Source organism: Equus asinus, chromosome X (assembly GCF_041296235.1).
Source record: "Equus asinus isolate D_3611 breed Donkey chromosome X, EquAss-T2T_v2, whole genome shotgun sequence".
NCBI classification, from domain to species: Eukaryota; Metazoa; Chordata; class Mammalia; order Perissodactyla; family Equidae; genus Equus; species Equus asinus.
Window position 1 is genome coordinate 114,615,471 of NC_091820.1, and position 13,772 is coordinate 114,629,242.

The 13,772-nt window shown below is 42.8% G+C and overlaps 1 protein-coding gene across 1 annotated transcript; it reads left to right on the plus strand.

Moving 5' to 3' along the window:
- The first annotated feature begins 221 nt into the window (after positions 1-221).
- Positions 222-4,735, plus strand: LOC123282454 (testis-expressed protein 13D). The gene has a single exon (XM_070502854.1). The coding sequence runs from the start codon at positions 2,458-2,460 to the stop codon at positions 4,201-4,203; it is 1,746 nt and encodes a 581-aa protein (XP_070358955.1). The 5' UTR covers positions 222-2,457; the 3' UTR covers positions 4,204-4,735.
- Positions 4,736-13,772: the final 9,037 nt, after the last annotated feature.

Consider the following 13,772-nt stretch of genomic DNA (forward strand, 5'->3'; position numbering starts at 1 on the left):
AAAAAATAAAATGTCAAATTTTAGTAATTTGAATCTTTCTCTTTTTCTTGAAGAATCTGTTTGTCAATTTTGTTGATCTTACCAAAGAACCAACTTTTGATTTCATTTATTTTCCTATTTTTTTTTCTCCTCTATTTTGTTTATCTCCATTATAATTGTTATCATTTTGTTTCTTCTGCTTGCTTTGGGTTTAGTTTTCTCCTCTTTTCCTAATTCCTTAAGGTAGGTAGTTAGGTTATTAACCTGATAATTTCCCTTTTTTTAAATATAGGCATTTGCAGCTATAAATTTCCCTCTGAGCACTGCTTTCACTGAATTCCATTAGTTTTGGTATGTTGTGTTTTTGTTTTCATTGTTCTCAACATATTTTCTAATTTTCCTTGTGACATTTTTCTTTGACCCAATGGTAATTTAGTAGTGGTATTTAATTTTCACATATTTCTATGTTTTGCAAATTTCCTTCCATTATAGATTTCCAATTTCATTCCATTGTGGTCAGAGAACATGCTTAGTATTATTCCAATCTTTATAAATTTATTGAGATTTATTTTGTTGCCTAACATATGATCTATCTTGGAGAACCTTTCATGTACACCTGAGAAGAATACGTAGTGTGCTGTTTTGGGGTTGACTGTTCTGTAGCTGTTTATTAGGTCTATTTGGTTTAGGGTGTTGTTCAAGTCTTGTATTTCCCTACTGATTTTCTGTCAAGACTTTCTATCAATTATTGAAAATAGAGTATTGAAATCTCCAACTATTCCTGTAGAACTTCCTCTATCTCCCCTCCATTCTATTTTTGATATGTATTTTGAGACTCTGTTGTTATAGGCATACATAGGGTGCACATATATTTATAATTGATATCTTCTTGACAGACTGGCCCTTTTTAAACATTATATAATACCCTACTTTTTATCTTAATATTTTTTTCTTAAAGTCTACTTTTTCTGATATTTAGAGTGCCATGCTAGTTCTCAATTGCTTACTGTTTGCACAGAACAGCCTTTCCCACCTTTTTACTTTCAACCAATTTGCATCTTTGAATCTAAAATGAATCTCTTATAGATAACATTTTTGGATCATGTTTTTAAAAAAATTATCCATTCTGCTAATGTCTGCCTGTTAACTGGAGTTTAATCTAGTTTCATTTAATATAATTACTGATAAGGAAAGACTTCTGATATTTTACTATTTGTTTCCTAATATGTCTTATATTCCCCCCACCCCAATTCCTCCATTACTGCCTTCTTTTGTGTTTCATTGATTTCTTTTTTTGTAGTGTACCATTTTGATCTCTCATTTCCTTTTCTGTATATTTTTTAGTTATTTTCTTAGTGGTTGCTCTGGGAATTACATTTAACACATTGACTTATAACAGTATATTTTGGACTAATACAAACTTAATTTCAATAGTATACAAAATCATTGCTCCTATATAGCTCCACCTATCCCTTATTTTGTTATTGCCACAAATTACATCTTTATACATTGTGTGCCTGTGAAGATCGATTTGTATTGTTTTATGCAGTCATCTTTTAAATCATATATTAAAAAAGAGGAGTTAAAAAATACATTAATACTGTCTTCTGGATTTAGCTACGTACGTAGTTACCTTTAGTGTGTGCTTTATTTCTTTGTGTGGATTCCAGTTACTATTTAGTGCAGCCTGAAGGACTCCTTGAGCCATTTCTTGTAGGGAAGCCCAGATCACGAGAGGAGCACCTAGTCCAGAAGAAGAAGACAGCTTTTGAGAATAGAGTCGATTAGGTAAACATGACAGAGAATTTATAGGGAGAGTTCAGGGAATTTATGGCTCAATCACTGGATTTTCTTGATGACAGGAACTCCAAGTTCACCTGTGCAGGATGAGGAAGGAAGTGCACAGACAGTATGAGTGACTGTATTGGAGGTTTGAAGTATCACCTATGAGTTATGAGAGATGGAGCTGAGAAAAGAGTAGAACTATACCTACCTATGCAACTCAACCACCCAGCTAGGAATTCCTTCCATTATGCTGGATATTATTCTTCCAAAGTTGTTGGAAACAATAAAAAGCCTTCTATGGGCTCACTGCAGCACCCAGTGCAGCCATCTGGCCTGTTCGCCCCATAGGGGGCACTCTGCCAAGGGACGTCCATCCCAGCAGGCCTTGCGGTGTGACTCAGAGCGCATGTCTATGACGTGTCACGCTGTCGCGTGGCTCAGAGCTCATCTCTGTGACGGGGGACGCAGTCGCCCGGCAGGAGTTGGCCTGGTGAGGGAGTCTGCTGTACTCTGTGAGGAAAAGGAGGGAGTGAGGAAGGGAAGAGGCCCAGGAGTTGGCCAGGACTGGGCTAGGACTGAAGCAGGACCGAGCAGGGAGGCGGGGGTCGGAACTGTGGGCGGCAGCAGCCTTCATCTGCCGCGCCAGGGGCCGCATCGCCTGTGAGGCGCTCCGCTGACTAGGCCGCGGCGGCCATGGCCATGGACTACGGGGACCACGCCAGCGGGTTCCGCCACAACGAGGTGATCAAGTTCATCAACAATGAAGTCCTCATGAATGGGGGAAGTCTGGATTTCTACATGGCCTTCCGCTCGCGGCCCTGGAATGAGGTAGAGGACCAGCTTCTGGCCGTCGTGGACGACCCGCAGGTGCCAAGTCCCATCAAGAGGGCCTGCGCCTGGAGCGCGCTGGCTTTGAGTGTGCGAGTGGCCGCGAGGCAGCAGGAGCAGCAAGCGCGCCTCGTACGGCGCCTGCAGGTGCAGTTAGAGGAGCGTGATACTGCTTTCTGGGCTCTGACCTCCCAGCTACAGCAGCTGCGACAGGAGCGTGAGGAGATGGCTGTGCAGCTGCACTGTGCAAGGGCTGCCCTGCACCAGGCACAGAATGAGTGTGATATGCTTCGTGGGCGGCTGCTCCAGCTCGAGAGGGCAGCCCAGGTTGTCCCGCTCACCCCACTGGTCCCTGGAATAGTGCCTGGGCCTCCAGTCGAGCAGCTCGGGGCCGCAGCATGGCCCTTGAATGCAGAGCAGCAGAGAGATGTGACCATGGGGGTGCATGGTAGGCTGTATTTTGAGGCCCCCATGCCACCCCCGACAGCTGTTTCTTATGTGCCGGGACCCCCCAGTCCCTTGGCCCAGGCCATGCAACCCCCTCTGCCAACACCTGTGCCATACCCAGTTTCATGCCACGCACCATTCCCAGTGGGATTCCCATTCATGCCACCTCTACCACCAGCAGTAGTCATGGGAGCAGAAGCTGCAGTGGTCCCACTTCAGATGCCTCCTCTGGAGATTTACCCACCTGGCCCATGGGCTGCAGTGGGCTTCCAGGAGATGGCCCCACCACGGGATCAGAGTAGCTACATCCAAGAAGAAGGTCCTGAGGTCCTCCAGGGTACAGTCCCCTTGGGGGAAATCATAAGCCACAGCCAGGAAAAAGGTCCAGAGGAGCCTCAGGGGATAATCTCCCTTGAAGATAGTTCGAGACACAGCCAGAAAGAAGGCCCGGAGAAGCCTCGGGGGATGGTCTCCCTTGAAGATAGTTCGAGACACAGCCAGGAAGAAGGCCCAGAGAAGCCCCAGGGGATGGTCCCCCTTGAAGATGGTTGGAGCCACAGCCAAGAAGAAGATCCAGATAGGCCCCAGGAGCTGGTTACCCTGGGCGACAGCAGGAACCACAGCCAGGAAGAAGGTCCAGAGAAGCCCCAGGGGATGGTAGCCATAGGAGCCAGTGGGAACCACAGCAAGGAAGAAGATCCAAAAAGACCCCAGGGGATAGCCCCCTTGGGGGATAACAGGAGCCAAAGCCAGGAGGAAGATCTGGAGAGGCCCCAGGGGACTGTCCCCCTCGGGGGCAGCAGAAACGACAGCCAGGGAGAAGGTCCGCAGAGGAGTCCCCCTTTGGGGCCTATCAGGAGCCACAGGCAGGAAGAAGGCCCACAGAGGCCTCAGGCGACCCCCCTGGGGGACAGCTGGAGCAGTGGCAAGAGAGAAAACCCAAAGAAACGGCCGGCTCAGGGGCAGAAGGCCAAGCAGCCAAAAGGGAAAAAAGCCTCCAAATCCCAGCACCAGGAGAAGTCGGCCTCAGGCTGCAGTTCAGTAAATTGGGACTGCCCGTGTTGTAAAGCGAAGAATTTTTCCTGGCGCAAGGCCTGCTACAAATGCAAGAAAGTTCGTGTGGCAGTTGAGAGTGAAGGCCTGGACCCAGGACAGACTCACTGATTTCAGGAAGGTGGGTAAGAATGGAAACACTCCAAAGAAAAACCAGTTTTCTGAGACCACCCTTCTGATAGAAAAGTAACTCGTTTACTTCACAGAAAATTTGAAAATCAAAATTATGATATAAAAAGTTAAATAAAAAATCCATTATCCTATTACCCAGATTAACTACTTTTTATCATTCTGAGTACACACAAATATATGTATATATATTCTTATACATTTATTTTAACAAAGATAGACTACTTGTAAGTATCACACTTTTTAAATAGGGATTTCTCCTAACTGCACTTAGGTTCACAGGTGGCGGATTCTGGATGACTGATGCTGGTTGGTTGACACCCTGGAGAAGCTGAAGTGATGAAGACTTTCTTTTTTCTTTTCCATTCTTTTCTGTTTTCTCATTAACCTCTTTTTCCTGAAAATGCCGTGTCTTTGGCTGGGAACAGCCATGTGTTTTTAGTTATAAGCTTTATTGGATTTTAGATGCATGACTTTTCCTTGAAAATGCTATTGTTCCTCTGTAAACTACAGTGTTCATGTGTGCTTCTTTTTGTTTCGTTTCAGTTCTATAGGTGAGGGCCTGTTTTTGTGTTTCTGAGCCCCGCAGAACTAGTTTGTTGCTGAAGAAGCTGAACCTGACCCATTAGAAGATGTCCCAACAGCCTAAAGAAATCACACCTCGATTCTGGCCGACCTGTGCTGCAGTGAGACCCTGACTGGCTGGAGCCAAGAAGAGTGAGAAGTCAGGGAAGAAGAGATGCTTTGGCACCCATTAGGGGGAAAAGGAGGGCAAAAGAATTTTGTTAGATTTTAGTTTCTCCGTTGGGACAAGGAATTAATTCATAAGAGTTGGGAGTTTGCATTGCTAAATTCTATAGATGATAGTAAATTTGATGGATTTCATTTAATTCATTAAAAAAATAGTTATTGTCTAGTATGTGTTAGGAGCTAGACTTATATATTAATATCTGGTGCACACATTATAACCTCATTTGGTGAGTTTGGTTAGATGACAGGAGAGAGCCTAATTTGCGATACAAATTATATCAGGAATGACTTCTTTGCCTTGCATGCAGTGTGGCCTTTGGGTAAACCCAACTGAAATAACATCCACTTATTTTTGCAGTTCCAGGGGGCAACATCAAAGACTTTTATCAAAAGACTTGAGTGACAGAACTGCTCATGTCATTGGTCCCAGGGGGGACAAATGAGCAGTGGCAAATATTGAGAAAGTAGCCTCAGGAAAGTGCAGGCAGGAGTTTTCGGACACTCTGCTGATTTCCTCCCTTGAGAGGGACAGCTATTTTCCTTGCTGTCTGAAAGACCACTGGATGACTCTCTTAAAGGACAGTGCCTGGGGGAGTGTTGGCTACACACTTCAGGCTCAGGTCACCACATCCCAAGGTCCTTTCCAGTCAAGAGTGGATGAAGAATGAAATGGATTCCTGGGACTGACATCGTGCTGTGGATGGTGCTTCTCTTGGGAGGACTAACTGGATTAAAAGCAGAACTGGACTGGGACAGGCACTCTTGAGAACGCCCCTGGACCCCTTCTCTTGCACTTGGTGTGTTCTCTGTGGGCTCCCCCGAGGCAGGTGAAGCCCAGGGGCTTGGGAGGAGTTAGATCAGCGTCCAGTCTGAACAAAAGGTGTCCTGAGTTCCCCCATGAGATCCCGGCTCACCAAGCTCAACCTTTGTCAGGAGTTTTCTGATTCTAACTAGTAATAAAGAGTGTGCACTTGCCTGCTGTGTCTTGTGTAGTGTGTCTCTCAGGGCAGGTTTGCTCAGAGGTGGCAGCTTAAATCTGCATCTCCCTTTTATCCCACTGAGGTCAAGAAAAGTTCAATCTCATTCACTATTGAAGGGCCCCCCCCCTTCCTGTGGGTTACCCAAGAATGGGAGGGGAGGGGCTTCTATGGGGTCTTCAGTTCATTGTGATTGTCCCTGCTCCCCTCACTGTCCAAGTCCACATGGTCCCTTGAAGGTGGGCATCTCTGCTTCTCCTGGGCCCATGGGGCATGAGAGGTGAGGTGGGGAGGGGACTTCTGTTCAGGCTGGGAGCCCTAATGCCTGGGGTCTGGCCTCCATATGTGCAGCAAGAATCCATTTTCCTGAGGCCCTGTCTCTCTGAGCAGAAATTTCCCTCCTGCATTTCTAATCTCCAAGGTACTGTCCCCTGCCTCCTATGCATAATCCCATCAAGGAGATCAGGATTCTGGAAAACAGCCAAGCTTAGATGGTCTGCTAACAAAATAAATGTTCCCTGAAGCAAAGAGGGGTGGAGTCTGGCTACCTTTTTGGTATAGGGACAGGGATGGGTCAGAGAACAGAGTGATCCTGCCCCACCAGCTTTCTTCCCTCAGAGTCCTGACTACCAGGAGGCCTCGGTTACTTGGGAGGGCTCTGGGGAAGAAGGGGACCATTAGAGACGTCAACCCAAAGCTAGGTTTTCTGAGTCAGAGGCTGGATTTGTGATACTTTTGAGTGTGCTGATAGCTCCCTGGAATTTTGCAAAGATGAGACACAGATGAGAGTTGGGAATTTTCCAGCATAATCCATTTTGATGTACCAGCAGGGCATTCTATATCTCACTACAGTTGCTTCATTTATGGTTTCAAATGGATTCTGCTGTTCATTGGCATGCCGTTAGCTCTGCACAAAAGCAGACTCATCTTGTGCATAGCTTTTATATAGTTTAATATGATTACAGTCTTTCAGGGCTGACTTTTTCCAAAGCAACCTGAATCGTTGAGGTTGTCAAATCACTACTTTCTTCTGGTCTGGTTACACACAAGACAAGGCAGTGGGTTTCTGAGGCAGGAACCTGGGCTTTGGAGTTAGAGAGACCTGAATTCAGTTACTCGCTCTGCTGTTCACTAGCTGTGTGACCTTGAACAAGTTACTGACCTTCTCAGAGCCCCAATCAGTGGTTCCCTTTCTCTACCCTCAGGGTTCTGCTCTGGATGTTGTGGTAATGAGTATAAGGGATTATTAATGATGGTAAGAACTACCATTGAGTGCCTACTATGTGCCAGGTACTCTAAGCACATTACCTTTTTGGTGACTGTAAGATATAATAGGTACCCATATTAATAATTCTTCACAGTATTATTACTCACATTTTACAGATGTGCTAACTCAATACCCAAATTTGAGAATTGGTGAAGCCTGGCTTCAAAATAAAATTTTGCTGGTTCTAACGTCTGTGTTCATTCCATTACATCACACTGCCTTAGCACTTTTCCCCTTACCAAGTAGTATATTTGCCTGTGAACATGGATCATTTTTGCCTAAACCCAATGAAATGACTGTAACGGAGATACTTTGAGGCCTAGTGGCAGGCTGGTGGTCATGGAGCTGCTCTTTTAGAACCTCCCAAGCTTTGGAATATGTGGCCAGCTACGCGGCCAGTGATTAGGACCATTTATTATCTCGGGACTGCAAAAAAAAAAGGATGGTAATTTAGGCAGTGGGAGTGACTTGTATTTGACTCAGTAGACTGGTCTCATGGAAAGTTCATAAGCCGAGTTTAATGCTATTAAGAGAGAGTCCATCTTGACTGCTTATCTAAAGTCTGTCTGAATTGCTTAGTTTTCATTTTAAGTGAATAAGGTGCCAGCTGTAACAGTACAATATATATGCATATATACTTTTCAGCAAGGAAGTAGGGGGAAAGGAGACTCTAAAAGGTTTAGATTCGTGTTGCAAAATGGAGAATGGAATTGGTGTTTTTTTAAATCATGGTACTAAATCTATGACAGAGTGGCAAAGAAATGCGTAATTTCCTTATCACTTACTTTGTAAAGCCTCAACAGTGAATAGTAGCAGATTCGTATTATGTGGTGTAGGTACTGTGCGTAGCACTCTTGAGCGGTTTCCTCTCTTCCAGCACACGATAGAGTGAGTACATCCACTGGCACTAAGCCTCGCATAAACTTAAGGATGCTAAACAGCCCTGGCCTATGACTATATGAGATTGCCGTTGAACAGTTTTTCTCATTGACTATGTTTGTTCTTTGGCACTTAAGACAAGTGTTCAGGACTATTTGGTTTGCTGTTGCAAGCATTCTGTTCAATGGACCTAAGAGAATCCCTCCAGTAGGTCAGATCCTGGCCCATCTAGCCCAATTTCTCTGGGGCATAGAGCAATTGTAGAAAAGCATCATATCCTCCCTAGTGTTAATTTTAGAGGTAAGAAATTCCAATAGGAATCTCTAGCTTTTTATTACTCTATGGATAAGCAAAGAGCACACATGTAGGGAAGGCTTCCTATGTGCTGGGTACTGTGTTAGACTCTGTGGAAGTGATCATTACTGCCCTTGATGATCTCCTGTTCTATTAGAAGAAATAAGACAAATATGCACCAAACGCTAGTTATCAGCCTTTTCATCAATTGTTTCATCATATTTTCTGGCCTGTAGATGTCAGTTTTCAAAAGATTCTGTGTATCAAACAGCATTATTTAAGAAATGATTATTTTCTCCTTTAAAATTAAGAAAGCCTGTATATTTATAAAGTTTCCTCACACAAAGTTGATACAATTCAAAGAAAAACAGTCACTTGCAGTTAAGTTTAGGATTTTTGTGAGGATTCAATGAATATTATCATTATTACATGCAGCCTAGTCACAGACAAAAGGGCCATTTTACTAGGCTCTTTGTAATACTGACAATATCTCAGAATCTATCATTACTACCTTCTTAGTCTTATATGAATTTGGGGAACACAAGTTGGGAACAATTTTTGTAGAAAGCTAGTAGTTTTAATACGTGTGAAATACCAGTAAGTGCTGAAGGATTTTAGAGGAATCCAAGTTCAGTATGTACCATTTTGGGTTGCAAAGGTTCCACGATAGCCAGATGGTTTCAAATTGTGCCCCCAGTTGACGAAAAAGTTGCTAGGAAAGTTGACTTTGTTTTACTTCAAAATAATATGCAGTATTACAGCTTCACTTGTGACATTCTCCACCTTTTTGTTTTTTATGTTTATACCTACTATTTTAGGTTTTATTTTTCATTCTGCACTACATTACAAAAATAATTACACACAAGGCAGAAACCTGTGCTTACTTTTGTGGTAGGCAGCATTAAACCATACCCCAGTGTTTATAAAACGATGACAAAGAGCTCTCTGAAGGTTTTGTCTGTAAGTAAAAGTTTTAGGATATTTAATCTCATTTCTTTTTTGCTTGATATATATTTACTTTGATCATTTTAGTGAGCCATATTGGTTCCAGGAAAGAAAAGGACTGAGCAAGTATTGAAAAGGTCAAGCCTTTACCACTACAATTCCTGATATTGTCTAGACAGTTTTGAAACTTCAGAACATATATGACCTGCTTTGTAAAAGACTCATACTATTGAACTCCCCTCTGATCAACGTTTCCAGCATTTTTTTCATGAAATATTTATTACTGAGAAGGAAAAGAAAAATAATGCCAATGCTGCATCTGTACCTACAAAATGTATTTGGAAATGCACCATTAGCTGTTTTGTTTGCCGGGTTATAATATTTCATTTGTATTTACAAATCTGCTTAGGGAAACGTTTATATAATCCATTTCATTCCATTCCTTTGCCAAATTTTGGTGTTTGTGGTATACAGATCAAAGTGCTCATCCATGTTTCAAAACATCAGAGGTTTCTTAAAAAATGTTCAGGCAAAAAAAAAATGTATAGACAAGACAACAGTCTCTTGGACTTTAATCTTTTAGTTTAAGCTCCAGTAGTGGAACGTTATTTTTGAGCTTCCAAGACAGAGAAAAGAGTTTTTAAAGGAGAGCTGGAGCCTCTTTTACAAAGAACTGATATTTTCTTGTACTGATCTCATACCGAGTGCCTCCAACCAGGATGAAGGGAGGTAGAAAGAAGATTCGGTCACCATCCAAAGCCGACTGGGTTGATGAGACCAAAAGAGCTACACGATGATTTATTTGTCTGTCAGGTGCTTGAGGTGTGGGATGTGAAGAGTTGTTTCTTTTTTTTTTTTAATGATTGGCACCTGAGCTAACAACTTTGCCAATCTTTTTTTTTTTTTCCTGCTTTATCTCACCAAATCCCCCGGTATATAGTTGTATATCTTAGTTGCAGGTCCTTCTAGTTGTGGCATGTGGGACGCTGCCTCAATGTGGCCTGACGAGCAGTGCCATGTCCGTGCCCAGGGTCCGAACCGGCGAAACCCTGGGCTGCTGCAGCAGAGCGTGCGAACTTAACGACTTGACCATGGGGCCGGCCCTGAAGAGTTGTTTCTATAAACCAAAATGAGGCAGACCACAGGCTAGGCACTGGTAAACGATGAATTTGAACGAAGTCAATGTCAGAAATGATATACTCCGTGAGGTAAGAGGCCACACTCTCTGCAGAGAGTTCTCTCTACAAAAGAAAAGAGGAGGGGGAAAGCAAGGGAGCTAACTAGGTGCAGGTAGTGTGTTTGGATCTGGATGTGCAAAGAGGAATACGACGTCATCCCTGTCTTCCAGGAGTTCACAGCTAGTAGGAAAAAGAAACTTTGAGTGTCTCTTGGGTTCCAGGCATATCACATATGTCATTTCATTTTATATTCACAGGGAAAGGTAAGTAAAACTGGAGAAAAGTGGCCTTTATTTGGTCTAGAAAAAGGGGAAAAAGGAGAATTGGGCGATAAGACCTTACTTGTGTATCCAAGTCTGCCCAGTATAGAAGATGCCCAGACCACCTAAAAAAAAAATAAACTACTCAGTGTTCTATTACTTTGGATGGATAAGCTAGCTGATGATCTAGATTACAGACCTGTAAGCCTGGGAAAATAGACCTCAACTCTGTAAGAGCCTTCCAAGACATCCTAACCAATGAGATCCAGGCTAAAATAGTGTATCTGATCTCATAAGGCATATAGATATAGACATGCTACAAGTCAGGGCATGGGAACATTTGATACTTGAGAAATGTAAGAAGAATATTCTAGAAGTCAAAATTACAGTTGCTAACTAGGAGACTGAAGCCTGACCAATGCAGTGCAGTGACCTCAGAATTAACATTGGGTGGCAGAAGAGAACAGCGGTGAAATGCACAGGCTCTGAAGTCAGTGGCCTGTGTTTAAATCCTGGGCCTGACACTGACCAGTTGTGCCACCTTGAGCAGGCTACCCAGGCTCTCTGAGTTTTGGCTTTCCCATTGGTAAAATGAGGATAATATAGTATTTGCTACATAGGGTTATTGATATACATAAATGAGATAAAACACGCAAAGTGCTTAGCAGGAATGTCTGGAATGTAGTATGCGGTTAACAAATATTAGCTGTTATTCCAAGAATAAAACCTTAGAAGCAGGCAGAGCTTCAGCTAGAATTAGGGTGCATCCTCTGAGTCAGGAAGGAGGTGAAATTAGGACAAGTAAAAGGAACTGTACATGGCAGACAGAAAGATAAAGAACTTGCTGTCTGGAGCAGATGGTGCAGGTTTAGAATATAAATTGAATTAGATGTCCCTCTACTGTGCCCCTAGAACCCCATCCTTTCCTCTATCACAGCTCTTAATAAGTGAGTTGTAATTGTCCATTTGCTTGTCTATCTTCTTCACTAGACTATGAGCTGCTTCAAGGCAGGTATGTGCTTTTCTTTTCTCCAACCTAAGTACCTACTACAGTGTCTGTCACACAGTAGATGCTCATAAATATTGGTTGACAGAGCAAGCATATTAAAATAGGCTTAAATAAACACACACAACAACCCTCACTCTGGCTTCTCACTTACGAAAGAGCATTAGAAAAATTAGCCTTGTAGATACACCCAGATATTATCAAAAGGAGGTGCTCTTTTTTTAAGACATTTTTTTTCGTTTCTCATTTTTATAAAGGAAGTGAATTTTAGTAAGTGCCAAGAGAATGTGTAAACTCACCACAGGTGACAATATCATAACACTGTCGCAGGAGAATTCACACCTATAGATGAGCTAGTTGAAGAACAAAGTTAGTTTTGAAAGGTTAGAGAAAAAGATTTTGAAATGTCAGATCCACTCTATAAAACTGACCACACTTGGCACCATCCTTTTAATCTACTTGGGTCTGAGAATAGCCTAGGGCATTTGAAATGAAGACAATTAGCACCTCAGACAGAGCATCCACATGTAAAGTTCTGTCACCTCTCAGAGCCCTCAGGAGGTGACAAGTTTAGATAAGAAAACACTTTCAACCTTGGCTGACAGCTTGTCAATGCTTTTATATTTGATTTAAACGGCATCTATATTCTAGAAGGTTGTAGTTTGCTTTAACCTGTGAAGCTCTCTTCCTCCACCTCATGATTTTTATTTCTTAGGTTGTATAAAAACAAGAACAAGAGCAAAACTCTTTATTGAGAAAACAGCTCTTGCTTCTTGCACACAAATGAGCTCAGTCCATTTCCCCTCTGTTTCTCTCTAAAGTAAGCTTGGCTTTTGTTTAAAGCACAGAATGTTAAAGCTGGAAGTGGCCTTAGGGGTCATCTGGTTCAACTCCATTTGACAGATGGAGAAAATGAGGCTCAGAGAGAGGGAGTGATTTAGTGGCAAAATATGAAGTGTAATTGGACTCTCATAATTGCTGGACTAGTCCTCATTCCAATTCATCTTGCCATTTCAAAGGCGGGCCAGAGGCATGTAGAACCAAATTTGTGTGTGTGCGCGCATGAGTGTGTGTGTATGTGTGTTTTTTCCTCCTATTTTCTTGAGCACTGATTTCATTCATTCATCCACTCACTCAACAAAAATATTTAGCATCTAATATGTGCCAGACATTGAGGATACAGTGGTGAACAAGGTACACAAAATCCTGATGTCATGGACCCTGTGTTCTAGTGGAGGAGACAGACAATAAACATTCAGACAATTCTGCTTCTAAGTGGATTATACTCGTATTTGGGGCCCACTCTTCCTAACTCTTTCTCTGTTGGTGCCTCCACTATCTCCATTGCTCCCTTCTTTCATTTTTTTCCCCTTTCTGCTTTTACAGGTATGGCGAGAGAGAAGGAAGAGAGCCATTTCAATCCCTCTTTCTCTACACTTCAAGCTCAGCGTGAAGTTTTGAATTTGCTAAAGTCAGGTTTAGTAACGGTGTAGCACTAGAGTGAAGATGTCAGTATTTTTCATCAACACTGCAGTAGTGGGCTGGCTCAGCTGTCATCTTGCTTGTGAGATGACAATGAGGTACTGGATGTGAGAGTTGTACTATTACCTTATAATTTATCTGTTCTTTTATTATGCGATTTTAGTTGTGCTGAACCCCATCGTACCTGGCTGCTTTGACAGGTGTGCTATTTTAGCAATACAGAACAAAACAGAGAACGAAAAGAAGAACGCATGGTACACTTTTGCTGTCAGATCCAGGTTGCTCTGTTCCTAAGTAAGTTTCTAGATGATTTGTTCAGGGTTGTTCAGAGCCGAAAAGGCTTGAGTTTTGTTTTTACCTATGTGACTCTGAATGTTCTCACAGTTTCCCTCACAGGTGGGCTGTTGTCCATATGGATAGAATGAGGGGATCCCTTTCCCCAGCTTTTCCTTTCGTGTTTGAAATTCCACCATCATGATTTATTTCTCTGGGTTAAGCGTTTGCCTGCTCAAA

Excerpts from the sequence above, each read along its gene's own strand:
- LOC123282454 (XM_070502854.1), top strand. The coding sequence starts at position 2,458 with ATGGCCATGGACTACGGGGACCACGCCAGCGGGTTCCGCCACAACGAG.